Source organism: Centruroides vittatus, unplaced genomic scaffold, assembly GCF_030686945.1.
Source record: "Centruroides vittatus isolate TY-2023 unplaced genomic scaffold, ASM3068694v2 contig_1074, whole genome shotgun sequence".
Taxonomy (NCBI): domain Eukaryota; kingdom Metazoa; phylum Arthropoda; class Arachnida; order Scorpiones; family Buthidae; genus Centruroides; species Centruroides vittatus.
In genome coordinates this window covers 462,774-483,020 of record NW_027120692.1, presented here as the reverse complement: position 1 = coordinate 483,020, position 20,247 = coordinate 462,774, and the positions used below count along the sequence as shown (strand labels likewise).

At 30.0% G+C, this 20,247-nt stretch overlaps 1 protein-coding gene across 1 annotated transcript; it reads right to left on the bottom strand.

The window, feature by feature from the left end:
• Positions 1–7,424: 7,424 nt before the first annotated feature.
• Positions 7,425–19,552, bottom strand: LOC136973130 (beta-1,4-glucuronyltransferase 1-like). Its single transcript, XM_067267832.1, has 3 exons — positions 19,431–19,552; positions 8,629–9,755; positions 7,425–8,090 (listed from the first exon to the last, which is right to left on the bottom strand). The coding sequence occupies exons 2-3, from the start codon at positions 9,721–9,723 to the stop codon at positions 7,890–7,892; spliced, it is 1,296 nt and encodes a 431-aa protein (XP_067123933.1). The 5' UTR covers positions 9,724–9,755; positions 19,431–19,552; the 3' UTR covers positions 7,425–7,889.
• Positions 19,553–20,247: the final 695 nt, after the last annotated feature.

Genomic DNA, 20,247 nt, shown 5'->3' with positions numbered 1-20,247 from the left:
ATATTTAAAATGATAAGTTAGAAAATAAGAATACTGCATATTATTTACAGTATTTATATAATTATATAAATTAATGCAAAATTAAGTTTTATAAAAATGTTTTAATATAAAACTTTCAGTGTTTACTTAAAGCTTAATGCGATTGATCACTACAAAACTAATTATTAAATAAAATCAGAATAATTCTCTTACGTTAGGGGGACTTACGGCAATTTTAGCTTTCAGAGAAAAATATTCGAAATTTGAAATTATTTCCTTGATTAGAAAAATGTAATGAAGATGTAATATATGTAATTTTTAAGAAGCGAGTAACCCTAATACCATTATGATTTGAAATATCATTCAGACTTTAATTTTGGCCGGATGACCGAGAGGTCAAGGTGGCAGCCTACCGCTTTGGGGACCCGGAATCGAATCCGGACTGGGTCGAAAAATCTCCAGGAATTTTTCGAGGTGGTCCGTCCGGATATGTCGGGCCCCGTCCCTCCCAACCCTCCCCATTGTGGGCCTGGGCGAATCCATCCATAATGGGCTTGTTAGAAAGAGGCCCTCTTAGTGCCCACAAAGCGGAAAGAGTTATAAAAGACCACGGATGGACGATTGATAATATTAAAGCAGAGTAAATAAAGAAGTTGAAATTCTAGACAGAAGTGAAATAAAGACTGAAAGAAGTGGAAATTCTAGTTCTGTTAATTCCGGTTTAAATAAAAGGTCGAAACAATCACTATAAGTAAAACTTGAATGTTTAATTAACAACTTATGTAATTCATTCAGTATTGTTTACCTGCTAACCTTTGACATCTAGTGTGCAATTGAAACACGTAAAAAATAGATACTTTAAATAGCAGCAAACTGGGACATGCTTTTCAGTCTGACATCAAGATCACTAGCCCACTCAACTAACTAGTATATGATATTAATATTCTAAAAAATTCGGTAAAGGGGGTGGTAAAATAAAATTAACTGAAAAACATTTCTATAATCAATTACATTTGAATAAAGAAGTATTTAGTAGTAGTAGTAGTAGTAGTAGTAGTAGTAGTAGTAGTAGTAGTAAAGTTTATTGTAATAGGATATACCTGTTACAAGGGGGAGAATCAGTTGATACCAACATAGTTGATTTTGTTATTTAATAATTATAAAATATTGACATCTTATAATGATATCTAATTTGTTCAACATTGATATATATTTGCAATACTGCAAACATATGTATTTGATATATTATATCATATTACATAACTACAAAAAATTTTTAAATTATACAAATTATCTTCAAATTGTAATTTTTCCACATACAAAATGCTTAGTATTTCATTGTTGATCTTGTTCGTCGCACGGAGGTTATATCTATTTCGAAACACTAGTGCCTCGCTATAAAACGACACTTATAATTTTTGGGGGATAAAAACCCCTACATCTAGGATAGCACCAACTGCAAGGTAATTATTATTATTATTGAATTATCTTCTTATTATTAAATCTTAGCCAGGTGGAGAAATTTAATGGTAAAAAATTCTGAAACATATATCAGTTGCTATATAAGGTTCTGAAATTATATTATACCACACAAGATTTTGACAGATTAGAACAATCTTAACATAGGCAGAATTCAGGAGAAATATATCAATTATGTACTTGATATAATGACTTCGGTGGAATAGTTGATATTTTTTCGATCCCCTAACTTAGAAAATCTTTAATAATGATTATCATAAGGAATAAATGTAGGCCAAATCTGTTTCAATTTTTCTATTACCATAGTTTTAGCATTTACACATTCAAACTAACTATTATTTCTTCTATCTAGCCATAATCAGAACTATGATGACGATCAATTCCTTCTCGGAAAATCATTCAATTGGACTACTTTATCTAGATTAATATCATATGTATATTTTATGTTGTCTTTAATATAATAATTCTATTTCCATTGTGTTTTTCTTCTTTAATTATTGCTAATAATTTTTTTCTTCTCATTCTGGATCTCATGCATAAATCCGAAGTAATTATTATCTTTTCCTTCACTTTATTTATTATGAAGTCGCCTTTCTTTTTCCAGAATTCTTTAATAATCAGATTCCTATCATATACGGACCCCAATAATATTTTCACTATGGATTTGATTTCACTGTTGGTTAATCTAACCACTCCTTCTATGTGACTATTAATTATTCCCAAGTCCTTTTTTATAAACTGATTAATTTCTTTTACATGATCAGTCGAGTTGAACGGAAAGTTTATAACTATAATGTTATTATTATTTCTCACGTTAGCTAGCTGGTCTATTTCAAATTCTAACATACCTTTCAATTGGCAATTATCATTAGATATTTCCTCTAATTCTTCTACTTTTTGGGATAGTTTTGACAATTCTCCATTCAAATATTTATTTTCTTCTTTCAAAGCAATGGCTTCTGCTCTAATTCCTTGTAGTTCCGTATGAAGAAGAGAGAACTTATCTTGAATTAGCTCGTATATTGCTTTCAATGTAAATTGTGACTCTTCCTGAACTTGTGGCCCTAAATGCATTTGAACTTGCTATTAAAAACATCTTCTAATTGATAATCTTCACTAGTTGTATCGCTCAATTGCCTTTCTTTTCCTTTAAGCTTATTCTTGCAAGGTCTGCCTCGTCCCCTTTGCATATCTTCTTGACGTATTTGTTGTGGAGATCGAGGGAAAGGGCCTGGATTGGACTCAATCCCAGCAATTATTAATAAACACACAATTAAAATCAAGGAAAGTCTATTCACAAATAACCACTTCTTTAAAATTGTCATATTTCGGCTTCTTATGGGTTTTGAATTCACTCAAAACAGAATTATCAAGCTTCACTGAAAGTTCATCCGTACCTCCAGTGGCTAGTACAGCCCCCAAGAAGTATTTATATTTGAATATAACTAATAAATAATACTTAGAAATTTCAACAAACAACGCTTTCACGTATACAATTTCTAAAGTACCGGTCCATTTTGGCACCGGCCCTTCTGGCAATCGCCAGAACTGCCCTTCAGCCAGTCTACCTAAGATTTAAACTATTACATTGCTAGCAAATACGTCCTCTTTACATGTCCATGTTTAATATGTTTTATTAACTTAATTGTTCGAGTATTTACAGAAAACTGCCTTCAGAATAAACAGTTTTATAGCTACACACTTCTGCCAACGTTCCTACTACTTATTAAAACATTCTTGCAGTCCATTCTTCTTAAGTGCAATCCTCGCATCAACTTAATAACGTAGTGAACTATTCGAAAGAAATGTTTACATGTAAAAACCTTATCAGTGATTTTTAATATTTAAATTTTAATGAGACACACCTCCGTTTTGTCAAAATCGCCCAACAACATTCAGACTAAACTTGCAACTGTTCCGTATCAGTTTCATCCATTTATGGAGAAGAATTGAACTTGAATTGGCTCTTTATAGGATGATTTAAAACTGAAATCTGAAATTTGTAATATTAAAATAAAATATAGCCAAGATGATCTAGCATAAGACATACAAAAAGAATCGAAAGGAAATTTATAAATTGTTCTCAGAAACTCTTTCCGCCCTGTGGGCACTAAGAGGGCCTCTTTTAGTAGGCCCATTATGGGTTCGGCCAGGCCCACAATGGGGCGACCGGGTGGTGAGGGACGGGGCCCGACATATCCGAACGGACCACCCCCCGAAAAATTCCTGGGGATTATTCGACCCGATCGGATTCGATCCCGGGTCCCCCAGAGCGGTACGCTGCCACCTTGACCGCTCGGTCATCCGGCCGTCTACTCTTTTTGCCCTGTTGCTCTTTCTCTAGACCTATCATGGCGGCATGGTGGTGAGGGAAGGAGCCTGATTTATCCGGAAAAGACTGCCCTTGTGAAAATTTCCGGGATTACTCGTTCAAATTCGATCCCGGTTTCCCATAGTAGCAGGCTGGCACCTTAAGCTGGTTTTGATAGGCCAGGGGTGGTGAACCTATGGCACGCATGCCCAAAGTGGCACGTAATGTATCATATGATTTCTGTCCTTTTCAATCATCCTTTCTGTTTATCACCTGATCATCCTTTTTTCAATTAGATTTTTCACATTTATTCGAATTAAAGCGTATTTGTTTAATTTCTTTAAATATCTTTTTTTTAAACTCTTTCCGCCCTGTGGGTACTACGAGGGCCTCTTTTAGTAGGCCCATTACGGGTTCGGCCAGGCCCACAATGGGGCGACCGGATGGTGAGGGACGGGGCCCGACATATCCGAACGGACCACCCCCCGAAAAATTCCTGGGGATTATTCGACCCGTTCGGATTCGAACCCGGGTCCCCAGAGCGGTAGGCTGTCACCTTGACCGCTCGCCCATCCGGCCTTTAAATATCATTATTCGAAATGTAAGACTTTGGCACGCATTAACATCTTTAAAGCTAAGTATGCTTACAATATGGCACGCGGACTCAAAAAGGTTCGCCATCCCTGTGATAGGCACTTCTTACCTTATATTACATCATGGTACGTCTTTCCCTTCCATTATGTTACGTGCAATTGTTTATATGGGCAAACGAACTTTTACGGTTAACCAATCAAGTAGGAACATTTTAATGATCTTTTTCTCCAAGACTATAAAACGGGATATTTTTCTACTTCAACATATAATTACATTTTCCTCTTTCAACATACGTTCCGCCATTTTTTCCATCCTGATGATAGCGCAATTTTGATTGGCTGAACGTAAGATTCCTTAAGTCAAAATCGATCGATTCTAACGTAACAGCGTTGTCGTCCCTGAAATGGCTTTCTGCGATATAACAAAACCACGTTACGTCACACATTACATTATTTATGCCTGTCTGAATACAGCTTTAACGCTTCGGTCATCCGGCCGTCACGACGTTTATGTTATTTTAATTGCATTAGCATTACTGAATAATGCTTTGAAAATCAAGAAAAATGATTTAAAAATTGGAAAATAACAGAAAAAAAAATCACTTAATAAATGCCATCTTAGTTTTAAGTTTAAATTTATATCATATAATATTTTAAATCCCCGACTTCATTTTCCAAAATCAAATCTGAATTATGCTATTATTATATTTGTCAATTTTGAATTTTTTCCGAATAAATTAAGTGGAATATTTTTATATTTTTATTAGCAATAAATAATAAGCATCTTTAAAAATTTTAAATAATTTTCTCATCAGAAAATAAATAATATAATAAATTATATCGACGTTTAAAGTTTTTTTTTCACGCTAATTACATCTCACTTTCATTAATAAAAGTAAGTGGGAAAAGTAGTTATTTTCAGTTAAATAAGATAAATTCAACCAATTTGAATAGGTGTAATTAGTGCATTAAATCAGTTGAAGCAGAAAACGAATCTATAAAACTGCATTGAAAATCAAATTAAAAACACTGGTTCAATGAGCAAATCAAATTCTATTTGTAAGTAGATACTAAAAATTTATAAAATAAAAACTGTACAGTATATAATTTTACAAGCAAGTCACGGATTATTGTGTTTTCGGATTCTTATACAGTAATTAAATAAGTTGAACTTCGTAATTTTTAAAATTTAAAGAGTATTAAACTATTAAAAATATATCTAATAAAGTAATCATGTATGTCAAAACTGTCTCGCTTTATGTTCTAGTTTAGTTTCAAAATATTCATATACAGAAATAATAGCCTCTATACAAAGAGTAAACACAAAGTTAGAAGTTAAATATTAATCAATTATCATATAAATTCGTCAGAAATGAAGCAAATAAACGAATCTAACGGCACAGAAATGCACAGTTAGATGTAACACGAAGAAAAGCTGGATGAGAGGAGACGACATGCCACACACAGACGTAACAGACCAAACAAGATCGTGACCTATGACCAAAAACATGTAAAACGAGCCAACAGTACATAGCGCCGTCTAATACAAAATATGTCTTGGCACACAGAGATTACATTTTTACTTTCTTTGAGTAATGTTTATTACTATATTCATATGTAAAAAATAAAATAAAACAACTAATATAGTAAACAAGAAAAGTTGGAAAAGGGTATTGAACGAGTTTCCTGATAGTTGGACAGGAGGTTAAGGGTACCAGGAAAGAAGTCTGATAATTTTCAATTATAATTTCTTAAAATTTAAAAAAGGAGGAGGATTTACAATTGGCAATTGTAAATGCCAATAACGAATAAAATTTTCATTACTTCTGACCTCACTCGAGATATGACTCCCTCTCTCTCTGTCCTCCCGTCCCTTTTGGCCCTTATAGTCTCTAGAATGTAATAGCATCAATTCTGTAATCAGGAGACCTTAAAAAGTCGAAAAAATGCAAAAACTGAGGGACAAAATTTAGTCGATTGCCACAGTTTACCTTTAAAACCTGGCTGTTAAAGTAACAGCGGGAAAGTAACGAAACTTCATTATATTTTTTTAAAGTAAATGCGATTTATTGATCAAAATGAAAAGCTGACCAACAATAGATACTGTATGCACCGGTACAATATATAATAGATTATTACGACGTACATCGGTTTTTATAGAGATTGAAGTATTAGTTTTCGATGATTATTATCACCATGTCATAGTGAAAAACGTATTCTTTTTAAAATAAATAAAATTTCATATTTTAAAATTAATTCGAGGAAAACACATTTTAAAACTTAAAAATTGTAGATTCAGACGTTGAACTTGAGTCCAACATTTCTTCTGTAAAAGAAGTTATCGCACCTTTTGATGTACTTTTGTACCTTGATGTACTGTACTTTGGTGTACCTTTCGATGTACTAATGCATTTCGACTATTAATTACTAATTATTTCAAATAAATATAACAAGTTTTAATATGTTTTTAATTTTTAAATACAATTTTTTAACGTTTAAGGTGATTAATTAAATGTAAATTCCAACAAAAGTTAAATGCGCTGGTTTGAAAACTTCACCGTTATTTAAATAAAGAATTTAATTGAAAAATATTTGATTAGTATTTATTTCAGTTCCATAAAATTAATTATATTTAGGTAAAGATTAAACACCCTGTGATCATACCGATCTGCAGCAAGTAAGACCGATACTAGTCGTATAACAAAGCGCATTGATTGAAACAACTGCAATAAATTATTTATTTCTACGATAAAATCGTAACTAGTTTTCTGAGTCATAGCTTATTAAAATTATTTACAGTCATCATTTAGAGCATACATTTATAGGAAGCTGAAAAATAATTTAGTATATACAAAAACTAGTGATTTAATTGTTTAGTGGAGTAGACATCTCGTAACCTATAAACTTTCCTTTAGACTTTGCTGCTGATAACAGGAGAAAAACATTAATTAAATGTAAATAAATCAGCCATAAATAAAAAAAACAAGGTAGTAAAATGTCACGCGTGTAAAAAACACTAAAAATTGTTGCAAATTAATCTGATAATACAAATCACTAAAACGTTTTCATGCTCAATTCTTAATTTATTCTCATAAATATTAAAATGTTTTTATGTACAATAAAACATTTTAACACGCAATCAAATCAACTTAACAACTGATTCTTATATTAATAAATTAAAACATAATTATCATAAATCAATTGCTAAGTCGATTTCTGACAAAACTTTATCATAAAATAAATATATTCCAATAAAAACACTAGTTTTGTATCATTTCGAACAATTTTACGCCAACAATCCTTTTATATAGTAAATACAATAAATATATAAATACGACGTTACAATAAATTCTTCCAAACTTTTCTCAACTGTATCAGATAAAACATAAAAATAGAGTCTTTTAATATAAAAGTTAATATATACAAGAGGACAGAAGACATCGTAGTCGGAGTTTCGTGAAGTTTTTGTATAATAAATTACTGAAATTCCTAATTTTCCATTGTTATTAATAATCGAGTGCAAAACGTTAACAATGATGTCGATTTTGGTATTTCTTTCTTAAAGTATTCAATATAGTTTCGTGGATTTTATTGTTTTCCTTCACGTATTTTATTCTTCGTTTATGATCCGTTCTGACCGAAGCTCCCATTTTAATACCGGGTGCGTGAACCAAAAAGGCATTGTTTAATATGTACACATCGTAACCCATCAGGCACAACTCGTACATCTGAAAACAGGAAAATTGAATATACAAATATATATATATATATAAACATTTTGTGGTTAATTACACCTATAACACTATACTTATGGAACACAAAATCATAGTGTATAAACACAGTGTTTGTGGCACGGTTGACACAAACACTGTGTTTATACATAATTTTGATTTCCATAAGTATAGTGTTATAGGTGTAGTCTAACTACAAAATACAGTATGACAATTCGTTTATAATTAGCGATTATGGCACGAATGGAAGTTTGGCCACACGCGTCCGCTCGAGTGGGCCAAACTTCCATTCATGCCATAATCGCCTATATTATAAACTAATTGCAAAATATACTATTATATATTCTGGAAACAATTTACGATTATTTTGATCAGATATACAATGCTATTACCAAATGCGACGAGGGAAACAGAAAAGTTTTGAAAATACATTACTGCCAAATGAAAAAAAAAGTTATGAAGAAATCAGTATTTTAGTATTCAGCTACAAGGCATTAACTATAAACAATTTTTTCCTAGAAAGATAATTACTTACTTGTGACATTTTGTCTTTCTTTCCTTCCCAAGATAATCTTTCGTCATATAGTGGTTCACGATTAGTACAGATGTATATCGGTTCCCACGATGACAGAGACGAATTTCGTTTCGTTACGAAAAACACATCTAACGTATCATTCGGTGGCAAGTCCTTTAACCAATTATCTCTTTTAGGGAATCTTTGGCAAGCGTCACAAATATACTTATGAAAAAACACAGCTTTTCCATTCGACATCATTCGTACCAGTTCGGATTTGACACTTGGCAATTCTGAGTTTTTCTTTACTTCGAAAACTGGAATGGCATATACACGCAATGAGTCAGATTTGTTCAAAGTTTTAATCATATGCAAAAATCGAGGCACTATCCCCATACTCGGGTATAATTCTATATCAGAAGGGAAGACATAATGAGTTTCTGCTTTTAGTCTGGCTACATTTCTAGCTACGTTGATGGGATATAAGAGTTTTTTATCTTTTTTAAAGCTCGAGGTCAGGTTTAACGAATCGGAACAATTTATTGGTTTCACGGATTGATTTGTTGGCGGGAAATCAACATCGTATATCATATGCCATGTGACATTTTGGGCGATGCAAGGAGGGCCACACTGCCATAAATAGGCTATAGTGAGATGAGCCGAAACGAAGTCTTCGCCTGGTGCGTATACTGCTACGGAAACTGGAGCTTGCCAACGAGAACACAGCATGGCTACGTGAATCAAAAAGTCGTATGTACCTTGAGTGCATAGAGTAACGGTAGAATTATAGGAAGGACGATTAATAGCACGGATATAATTGGATAGAACAATATATTTTCCATGTGTTTCTATACTTTCGTTGTTTACGTTGCTAATAGAAAAAGTAATATTAGGTTGAGGAGTCGTCGTCGTCGTCGTCGTCAATACCGGATCTAAAATAGGTTGATCTTTTTTCATTTGAATAATTATGTCTTCATCAGAATATAAAATTCCTTTAAAGAAATTTTTGCTCATTTGAAGTGGGATAGTTTGCATATTAAAGAGATTTACAACGAGAATTAATCCGCCGAGGAAAAGTAGAAGAAGAAAACAACGTGTTAGTCTTTCGAAGGCCATCGGAATATTCGGTAAATTTTTCCATAAAAAATCTGAAAATAAAGTGTAAAAGTATATTACTAGTGTAAATGTAACATTAACGTAACTTACATTAAGCAATATCATTTACAATGTATTTTAAATTCGTCCCGAAACCGAAATGCGATGGAAGACAATTATTAGTTTCTCTCAATTACAAGACAAGAAATGTCTAATAACGAATCGTATTAAATTAATACGCGAAATCGATTAAGTGAAATATCCAAAAGAATTACATAGTAGCGAATAAACCTTTAATTAATGTAAAAATACAAGGCAAGCTAGAAAAAGAAGGCATGCTATTATTTGTCGTCATTTCTTGAATCCAGTTCAACGAACGAATCGTCTCTGGTACATTAACTCTAAACAAGAACCTGTTCCACTTTTTCATGTGTAATAAAAAAAAAATCTCATTTTCCCAAATTTTTTTAATTCTTTGTATTCGTATATAATTTATTATTAGACTACGAAGATTTAACCACCTCGACCAAATAAATAATAGTAATAAAATTGAAAACTAATAAGTAAAACTTTACTAAATTGAAGTTACAGTTATTGATATTATATTATACTTGTATGAGTGTCTAAGTTAATATTTAAACCAGATCATTCGTTAGTATTTCTATGCTTAATCATTAATAAAAATAAATAAATGCAAACACGCAGAATTTTTTGTCTAGCAGTAAATGAATGAGATTTTTAGTGTATTATAAACAATGACACTAAGTTACAAGCAGATAATTTGATTAAAAATGTAGTGCAATCGATAATTTAAACGGATAAATAAAATATTGTAGAGGTATGGAATTTTGAAATCGCCAATAAAGAGAAAAAAAGTTGACGGAAAGATACACGTTTTCAAATCGGCAACAATAAACTTCCCGGTTGTTTTTTTTTACGTCACGCATTTTTATCGTGACTATTCTGACGCTCACACACCCAAAACGTTTTCCCATTTTTTACATCCTAATAATCAGCATCGAAACTTTTTGGCAAAATTTCAAATATGTGTACAAATATTGCAGTATTAGCATGAGAGTGCTACTTTATTCATTACTTCTGAATTTAAAATATCTGCTGCAACCTTTATATTAAATTTTTCAGTACATTATAACTTATAAGATTACAAAAAAAACACTGCAAAATTTAATAAAAATTTCCAAAAAATTCAAAAATTTGTTAATTTAAACAATTTAATAAGTTATTTCAATAATGGCAAACATTACTATTAAATTTACAACTATTTAATTGTTATTACTTGCATTTTTATGTTATTTTTCTTAATAAAAATTATTGTTTCCGTACAATTTTATTTTAAAAAATGGTGACATCTCTATACTTAAAAATGTGGGTTTACACTTGAAGTTATCTATACTCTTTAGAGAATTTAATAGCGATATTTTAAAAATTTTGAATATTAAAAAAAAAATTACAATTTTGAACATTTAAGATATTTAAAATTTAATATAAATAATTCTTGAATTAGAGCGTAACATTAATGCTTAGAATTAATGTTTATCCGTGTGAAAGTTACGTAACGGTTATGTAACACATAGAAGTATTGTTTGTTTTATCGTCGATCGATAACTAAATTAGGAATATTTGTTATTGTCTTAAGAGAAAGTTAACATTTCTTTAATATATAAAATTCTACGTGTGTTTAATATTCTTCGATTCGTTAGTAACGTGTATTTTAATTAATGTTGACTTTAAAAGGCAAATTAAAATATCAAATTGAACCATCGTTTACTTTGTTTATCAACTCGTGTAATTTCTTTACTGTCTAAAATTCATCCAATATAAAATGCATTTCGAGACTTTCATTTAAATTTCTTCTTCAACTGTTCTCAAATAAACTTCATGCGTAATTTCAATAATAATAATAATAATTGAAATGTGTTTAAAATCATGCTATTGTTTTATATTTAATACTACGAAACCGTGGTTCTTACGTATAAAATGTTCTAAATCACAAGGCTTGTTCGTTTCGTTCAGAAAGTGTACGCTTTTATGTCAAATTGACTTCATTTTTTAAACTTATTTACTCTAAAACTGATGTTACAATGTACACTTTCTATGCGAAATGAATAGGAGTAAAGATTCCATTGAACAGGACTAAATTATATAAATTTTAAACTAGAACTGGGTTTATTCTTCTGCTTTTTATGCTAAAACTGACATCACGCAACGAGCTAACCTCTTCCCACTCTATTCTCTTTAAAGGTATTACCGGTCGATTTTCATATAATTATAAAAATTTTGCATTATTCGTTTCATATTATTTTCCTGTTTAGTGACAGGAAAGACAATATTAGAATTATAAATGAGAAAACGATAGAAGTTTATATGATAGTTATTAAATGTTTTTACTGTGTACTTCTTTTATAAAAACATTTTTTCGTTTTTTTAAATTATTGATTAAATATTTGACATTTATAAAATAATGTTTCAGAATTATCTAGCAAATTAGACAGATACAGTTGTATAAAACGTATTTCAATTAGTCGATATTGATAAATTTATCTGAATTTTATACGCAAAGTGTGAATATTTATACGTTCTTTTGAAATTGGCATAAAGTTGCTATTGAGAAATCACACAGGAACACTTCTTTGATGGAAAAAGTAGGTTTATTTTCTATAATTTAGAACGGATATAGATATATTAATTAAGTCAGAAATGAAATTATAGAAAATAAACCTACTTTTTCCATCAAAGAAGTGTTCCTGTGTGATTTGTTCTCAATAGCAACTTTATACTAATTACGAAAGGACATACAACTAATTGTGAGAACAGCAAGCAATTAAGTACAGTACTGAGAATACTTAATATCACGGTTGAGGAAAAGCAGGGAAGAGGGACACGAGGGGCGCCAAAATTCCAAAATTTTTACAATAAATTTATAGAAAATTGTATGAAAAATTATCTTACACGTGTACTTGTATCGGGAGAGCGAGCGGTCTTTTAGCAAACTGAAGTTAATAAAAAATTACCTCAGATCTTCCATGAGGCAAGAAGGATTAACTATAGACTAAGTTCGTTATCGATTGAGGGAAATTTTTACCAAAATTATTAATTTTAATGATATAATTCACCAATTTGCAATAACGAAGGCTCAAAAAGTCAAACTTATTCTGGATAATAAAAAGTTCTATTATTATTTATAGTATTTTTTTGTATTTATAATTACTATATATATTTATATTTTTAACGAAACAAACTAATCAAACATTGCTGTAATTTTTAATATTTTAGTACTTTTTCTCCTGTATTGAAATACAATATGCATTGTATTAATAAGAAGTGTTTTTAATGATCTTTATGAATTTGTTACAGACTAATGAAAGTCTTATCCGAAAGGCTCCATATTTAACTCTGCCCCACGTGCCAAATGCTCTATATTACGTCTATATGTATAGTTTAAAAAATCATGCAATAATCTGTGTATATTTGTTTAAAATATTATATTATACGATGTAAGAGTATATATACATTTCTCTCTATTTCTCCCAATGTTCTAAAAACATTTCTAATAATTTATGACATTTTTCTTCATAGAACTACGTCTAATTGCCATATACAAAGATTTATTTCAAATGCTTTTCCATTAAATGTCTTTTCCATTAAATAAACCGTTCTGTATTAAAATACTAAATATTTATTTTTATTCGACAAATAGGTCTACTTTTTTTAAATTCTTTTTTATATATAAACTGTTTAATTCGTTAGATAAGATTTTTATTAAAAAAAAACTTCCTCCTTCCAGAGGTTTATAACCATTAAAAGAATAATAAAATCAATTTAATACTTAATTTGTCTTAATTTATTGATATAATTAAATTAAGCAATAATATTTCTCTAATGTTATTCTTCTATCATTTGAAAATTCGTTTTTCAATCACAAAACTAGAAAAAGAATGTTAAATGCTATCGTTTATCAATTGTATCTTTCACCAAACACTTCAAAAAAAAAAAAAAAAAAAAAAAGAAACTTTATATAAGAACTGAAGAAGATAAACATTTATCCGGTGACAAAATAAAAACGTATAATATATCATTCAAAGTATAATTTTGTATGTACGAAATTGTAAATGAAATACAGTATAACGATTCGTTGTAAATAAGAAGGTTGATTTCATTGTACTGGCAACAAAAATATCGAATAAACGTTCAATATTTTGTAATATTTAACCTTTATGTTATTTATTGCTTACGATATTTATTTTTTAATTAAAAAAAATTCTCATAATAAGGATGATACCATTGTCTAACACATCGAGCACGTTGCCTGGTAAAGCGGCTTTAATACAGTTGGATAAGCAAGCCAAAAGCATAGTCCGTTTCAAATAAAACGGGCGATGTCATTGGCTTGTTTATTCGGCTAAATTAAAGCCGTTTCGCCTAACGATTACATACTTTCACAGCTTACGATTAATTATTTAAATAGTATTACAGTTATTTTCCTTCATTGTTAAAAATACGAATATTTATTGAATATTGGTATAAGAATGTTCCTGTTTCTGCTATCGTAACAACTGATGTAAAATTTTTGGACACTATTTACAATCGACATAATATGAATCAAATAAAAAAGGACAAAACGGCTACTGTATTTTCCCGCAATAAAAATTGTAATGTCGATTAAGTCGATGTCATTAAATACGAAAATCAATTAACAAAACTGTGGAAAGATGATCAACCACATTGTTTAAATTTTCATTACAATTACAATCACGTTTATACTGACGCAGATCTAATTAATTTCACCGAGAGATTTAATCTGAGTGATATTTATTGTGTAAACGCAACATAAAGTCTCCTCGTGGGTGTAAAGACTGTTCTGTTCAACGATTTGGAAAACTAAAGCGTTATAACCATACGTTATAGGAGAATATGAAAGTTTTTAGTTACAAGAACAGGACTAATGTTTATGGAATACAGTGAATAATTTACTCTACCTATCCCAGATAATTACGTCAGATACTATCAGACATTTAAAATTCATTTTACGTGTTTTTCGAGCACTAATCCGGCAACTAATTTCTCACTATAAGTACATCACTGTCAGAGTAATTGTTGTAACATCGCTTTATAATTTTATAAACGAATTATCCTATTAAATAATTACTCTTGTTATTCCGTTTCGTGTCAGACAGACCTAGCAAATATTACTTTATAGAATAAGAATTATAATTTATAAGAAGCAAGTAAGACTTAAAATGATATCGTAATCATTATCTACATCAGTGTTTCGCGGAACACAGGAGTTCCGCAAACTTGCTCCAAGTGTTCCACGGAAAAAAAAAATGTTTCACGTTTTTTTTACAGATTATTTTTCTTTTATTTATTTACTTTATTCGTAGACAGTTCCATGCTTACTATTTTATTACTTTATTGTTTTGTGAGAATAGTTAACGTGTAATTGCTTATCGATTTTTGAATATATTGATGCTAATCTTCGCGTAAAAAATATATATGAATGACAGATAGATTGCGAAACGTTGATTTGTATAATCGATTATTATTGTAATAATTTAAAACACATTTTTTACGTAGAACGGATAATAATTACGTAACCACAAAAGAACAAAATTTCGTAGATTATTTATAGAATCCGTGTCATCGATGAATCCTCGCAACTGACGTGTTTATTAAAATTCTAAAATTTGCATATCTACGTGGATACTATAGTCACGGTTTATACTCATATTTGCATAGCCCATACATTGTTCTCTGTTCACTTCACACACAAATATATACTTCACTTCCACAAAACTTTTCCATATCGTTTTTTTACTGCGGGTGTTGTTTAAAAATTCGGTGATTGCTGCTAAGATATTAATTATTATGCCTTTGTGTCCTTCTTAACTCTATTTAAAATTTATTTTGTATACTAGTACTTTCAATATATTAACAGGACTTATTATATTGGAAAATATGGATGCAGATATTCAGATCCATATTTTCCAGTATAATAAGTCCTGTTAATATATAGAAAGTACTAGTATACAATACAAAATAAATTTTAAATAGAGCTGCTAAGTTATCTTTCTATTTTTCTTAGAATTTATTCAATTGAATAGGGTATCTCATTATGGCCCGCAAATCTAATATTATGGTCAAAATAATAACCTAAACTTGGTGATCAAAAATGGGGTCCCTACCTTACATAATTACCGGTATATATAAATTTTATAACGTAGTCGCACTTAAATTGTTAAACAGAGAAATAATTTAAAACGTCTTACATTAAAATGTGTTTTTACTATTAAAAATTAAATCAGTTTAAAAGCACCTTTCGAAGGGAGTGACTGCTATAAACTTTATAATCAGGTCAAGGTACAGTGCCTTCTATTCCCCTAAGTCATGCTGATTTTTTATATATAATAAATAAACTTGAAATTTATATTTTCGAACATTTATTATATTTACATTCACATAATTTATTAACAATGATTACGTTCAATTTCGAGATATCAAGCTATAGTAAATTATATATTTACAACAGTAGACATACTTCATACTTGGTTGTTTTTTCTTTCACTTGTCTCACTTTTTAGGAATATTTTTAATGAAATCCCTTTCAGAATATTTACTATCTTCTATTAATTTTATTTAATTATGTTAATTAAATTCAGGCGTTTGATGAGTTTGTCAGATAGGAAAATAATTAACAATTGATGAGCAGATTATTAAACAAATGATTTCGAAAACAACTAAGTGCTGTGTATTATAATTATTAAAATACTTTCTATATATATATTTTAAATATATATTTTCAATAAATTATTATTACTCTTCACATTAACTTTTTGAATCCTTTGAAAGCATTCAAAACTCAGCCTTTATTTATTAAATTAATAAAACTACCATTGAAATAATCATATACACAATAACAGCAAAAATATAATTAATTAAACTCTCGTGAACTATGGAGACAAAGAATTGTTAATATAAAATAGATTTTATAATTTAAAAGCAATTAATTCTACCGCATTTATGCTTGGACGAGCGCGAAAAACAAGAGATTAATTAGCCATTTCTGTAGAAGAAAACCTCAAGTTTACTACAAGTAAACCGGTGAAAGAGCCACGTAATGAGTCAGGATAGTTACATCCAGTTAGATGCGACCTCAAGTTTTTTTTTTTTTTTTTAAGTATAATTAGACATTTCAATGTCGGCCGATGAAACCGCAATTTTGATCAAGGTTCTTTCTTAGAAAATAGTAGTGATGTGTCATTGGCATCTAGAAGCTACGAAGTAACAGCAAGCAAGGTCCTTTGAAAGACTACTTCACTTTCTTTCCTTAGACAGGTGGTAAGGTTCAAGGCTAAGAACACCGTCCTGTTTAAACAAACACCTCGATGTGGCAGCTATTATAAGCGTTTTAACAACTTTCGAGATGATGGCTATTTAATCAGATAATCAACACTTGTATATTGTATTATATCGGGTTGGATTTTCTCAAGTGTTTCTTAATAAGTTCAAAGAACTACAAAGAATCTCAAATTATACACATTTAATTCTTAGAAACGTCTTTCGTACGAAAAAAAACTAAACTAAAAATTTATTATAATTGATATAGCTATGATTAATGTTATGTGCTACTTCTAAACGACATATTAACGAGAGTGAAATGTTAGTTGTACTTTATTTCACTCGTTAAACAAAACTTAATGATATACCACAGAGATTCAAGGCCATCATACGTATAAACGGTCAGTGAATTCATAATGTTCTAACTATTTATTAGCTCGTTAGATGATATAAAAAAATAAATATCAATTCTATCGTCCAATTGGTCAGATTCAACAAGCTAGAGCAATTTTAAATTTGATTTATAAACTTACAAATGACAGTTTTTAAACTTAAACTTTTATTTTTTTAAACGTAAAAGAGGGAAAGGAGGAGCGTATCTGATCAACATTTCGTCATAATATTACTACACGCTATCTAAAAATCGATAGCTCTAGCTATCAATAGAAATTTGCTGGTGCTGTTTTAACGAGATCGGGAAATGCTTTAAACATATTCCAGATGACGCGACGTTGTAAATCAATGGATTGCGTACATTATTTAGAAACAAACCTTATCTTGTTTAACCGAAAGAACCGCAATCAGATCCTTTTATATTTTGTTACGTCAATAAATATTTCGTTATGAACAAAACAACATAATAATAAACTAATTTCGATATTGTGTGAAGCTCGCTTATAAATTTAAACACGTAGAAAAGCTTGTAAATAAACCTTTTACCTTTAAGTACGAAAACTAACCGCAAAACACCTGATTCCTTTTTTTAGAAAAATGGCTGTGTTTCTGATTCAGTAGGGTAATTAGACCCGAGCGACCTTCTGTTTTTATAAAAACAAGTCTTGAAACGAGTCAGTGGACAGCATAAATCGTACGGGGAAAAAATAAGTTTGCGAGACAAAAGTAGAGCGTGATCATCAACGGACATTCACCACTATAAACAAATATTTAAACCTGACGTCGATAAATATAAAACTAAGAATAAAAAAATAATGATGAGTCGTTCTTTACACTGTAGTAATTCTTAGCATTACTTACACCATACTTTACCGAGAAAGCATCTTGATAGAACAGAGTTTAAAGGTTTAAAATCTACCAGACACACCCAATAACTAACGAGTTTCGTATAGGGTCAACGGGATTCTGCAGATAACAAAGCAAATAATAACTAATAGAACGTACCAAGATATTAATAAATAGTTTTCTAAAGGTTACCGGCGCTCAGAACTAGAATAGATACTTCATATAGGTCACACGGTTCTATTTTAAACTGTTAAAAAATCTATTTCCTTGTTGTGTTATTAGTGAAATTAGATACAGCTTAGCTGAAGAACTGAGTAACAAAAGATGAGAGGTACCATAATGGAAGGGTGTAAGCGTCACGCCTGCATACAGAATATTTTGGCAAAGAACCAAAAAGAAACGATTCAATTTAAAATGGATCTATACTACGTGATAATTCCGTTATTTTATTAGCGTACTTAATAGCGTACAAAGGTACGCTAAGTGTTATGTGTCTATTGTATAGCTACGTAACGATTAAAAGAACTTCTTTGACCTTAGAAATATAGCAGTCTCGTACATCGTTATACGGTATAACATTCTAAATTATCATTTTACTCTTTCTGAAAAATATATTTTTAGAAAAACTTTACTAAAATAAAAATGTTCTAGAATAAATTCTTCGCATAATTCTATCTTTCATGTATTTAACTAGAAGAATGCATCGAGATAGAAAAGATAGATCGAATTTCCATTATACAAATACATTTTTTTTTTTTTTTTTCATTTTTCAAGAAATGTATCATTTATCTAAGGCTATATATTTTAGAAATTTTTAAAACATCGTTTTATAATTATTTATACGAACAGAATTCATTGTTCGAATCTAAAAAACACACACAATACAAAAAAATAATGATACAATTTAATTGATCGATAAACCAGTTTTAAACAAATCCTTTTACACGTTAAAAATTAATTAAAACATTTAATACGCACGTGAGTTACGGTGTTTATTTATATTTATCTAGAATCAAAACCAGAAAACGAATACATGCGTTAACTCAAGTTTCAAAATTCGAAAAATGTAATTTTCCTGTCGTTACAAAAATAATAATTAAAGATATAATAAAATGCACAGAAACAATGCTTACTTTATACTGTTACGGCTCAGACATTGTAGTAACTCCTCGTGCTTCACGCCGCTGGCATAACAGAGAACGTCATCCACCCGCAAGCTACATTGCACGCCGCTTTACTACATCATTCACGTGACGACAAGTTTTCCTTCGCGCCCTCAGCGCCACCTACGTGCGCGCAATTCGAAGCTGACTAAACAATAAGCAGTATGACGTAGGCTATTCTATTCGCGTTTTTTAATATCAAAAAATCCCTTAAAACACGTCTACTTTTTATATTCTGCTTTTTTCTTAAAACAAAAACAAGAAAAAAAGGTTTAGTGACTACGTTTATTTTGAACTCTTGAACTAGTTGAATTAATTTTGAATTTTTACAAAGATGACGTCAACAAAATGTATTGTTTTTTTTAATATACTTGCTGGAAAAATAGATGATTTTTTTTTAAAATTTAATTATAAAAATTTTTAAATAAAAATCAACATTTTTTATACATTAAAAGAGTTTTTAAAGATATTGATTCGGTGCCAGATATAGATCTCTAGAAAAATTTTTTCATTATATATACTCTATATATACTGTATTGCCATTTAACGATCATAAATTCTTTTTGGCAATTTATCAATTCGTTTCTCTACTGGATATAAAAATATTACTACATATTTCTTAATTGTTTATTTTATGACCGAAATCGTTATTATTTTGGTAGTAACATAGAACATATTTACTTAATAAAATAAATACAAACTATTTATCAAAATGTTCGCTTCAGAGTTCGATACTGGAAAGAAATTTTTTTTCCAGTAATTTTTTATTGTATATTCTATATTTAGA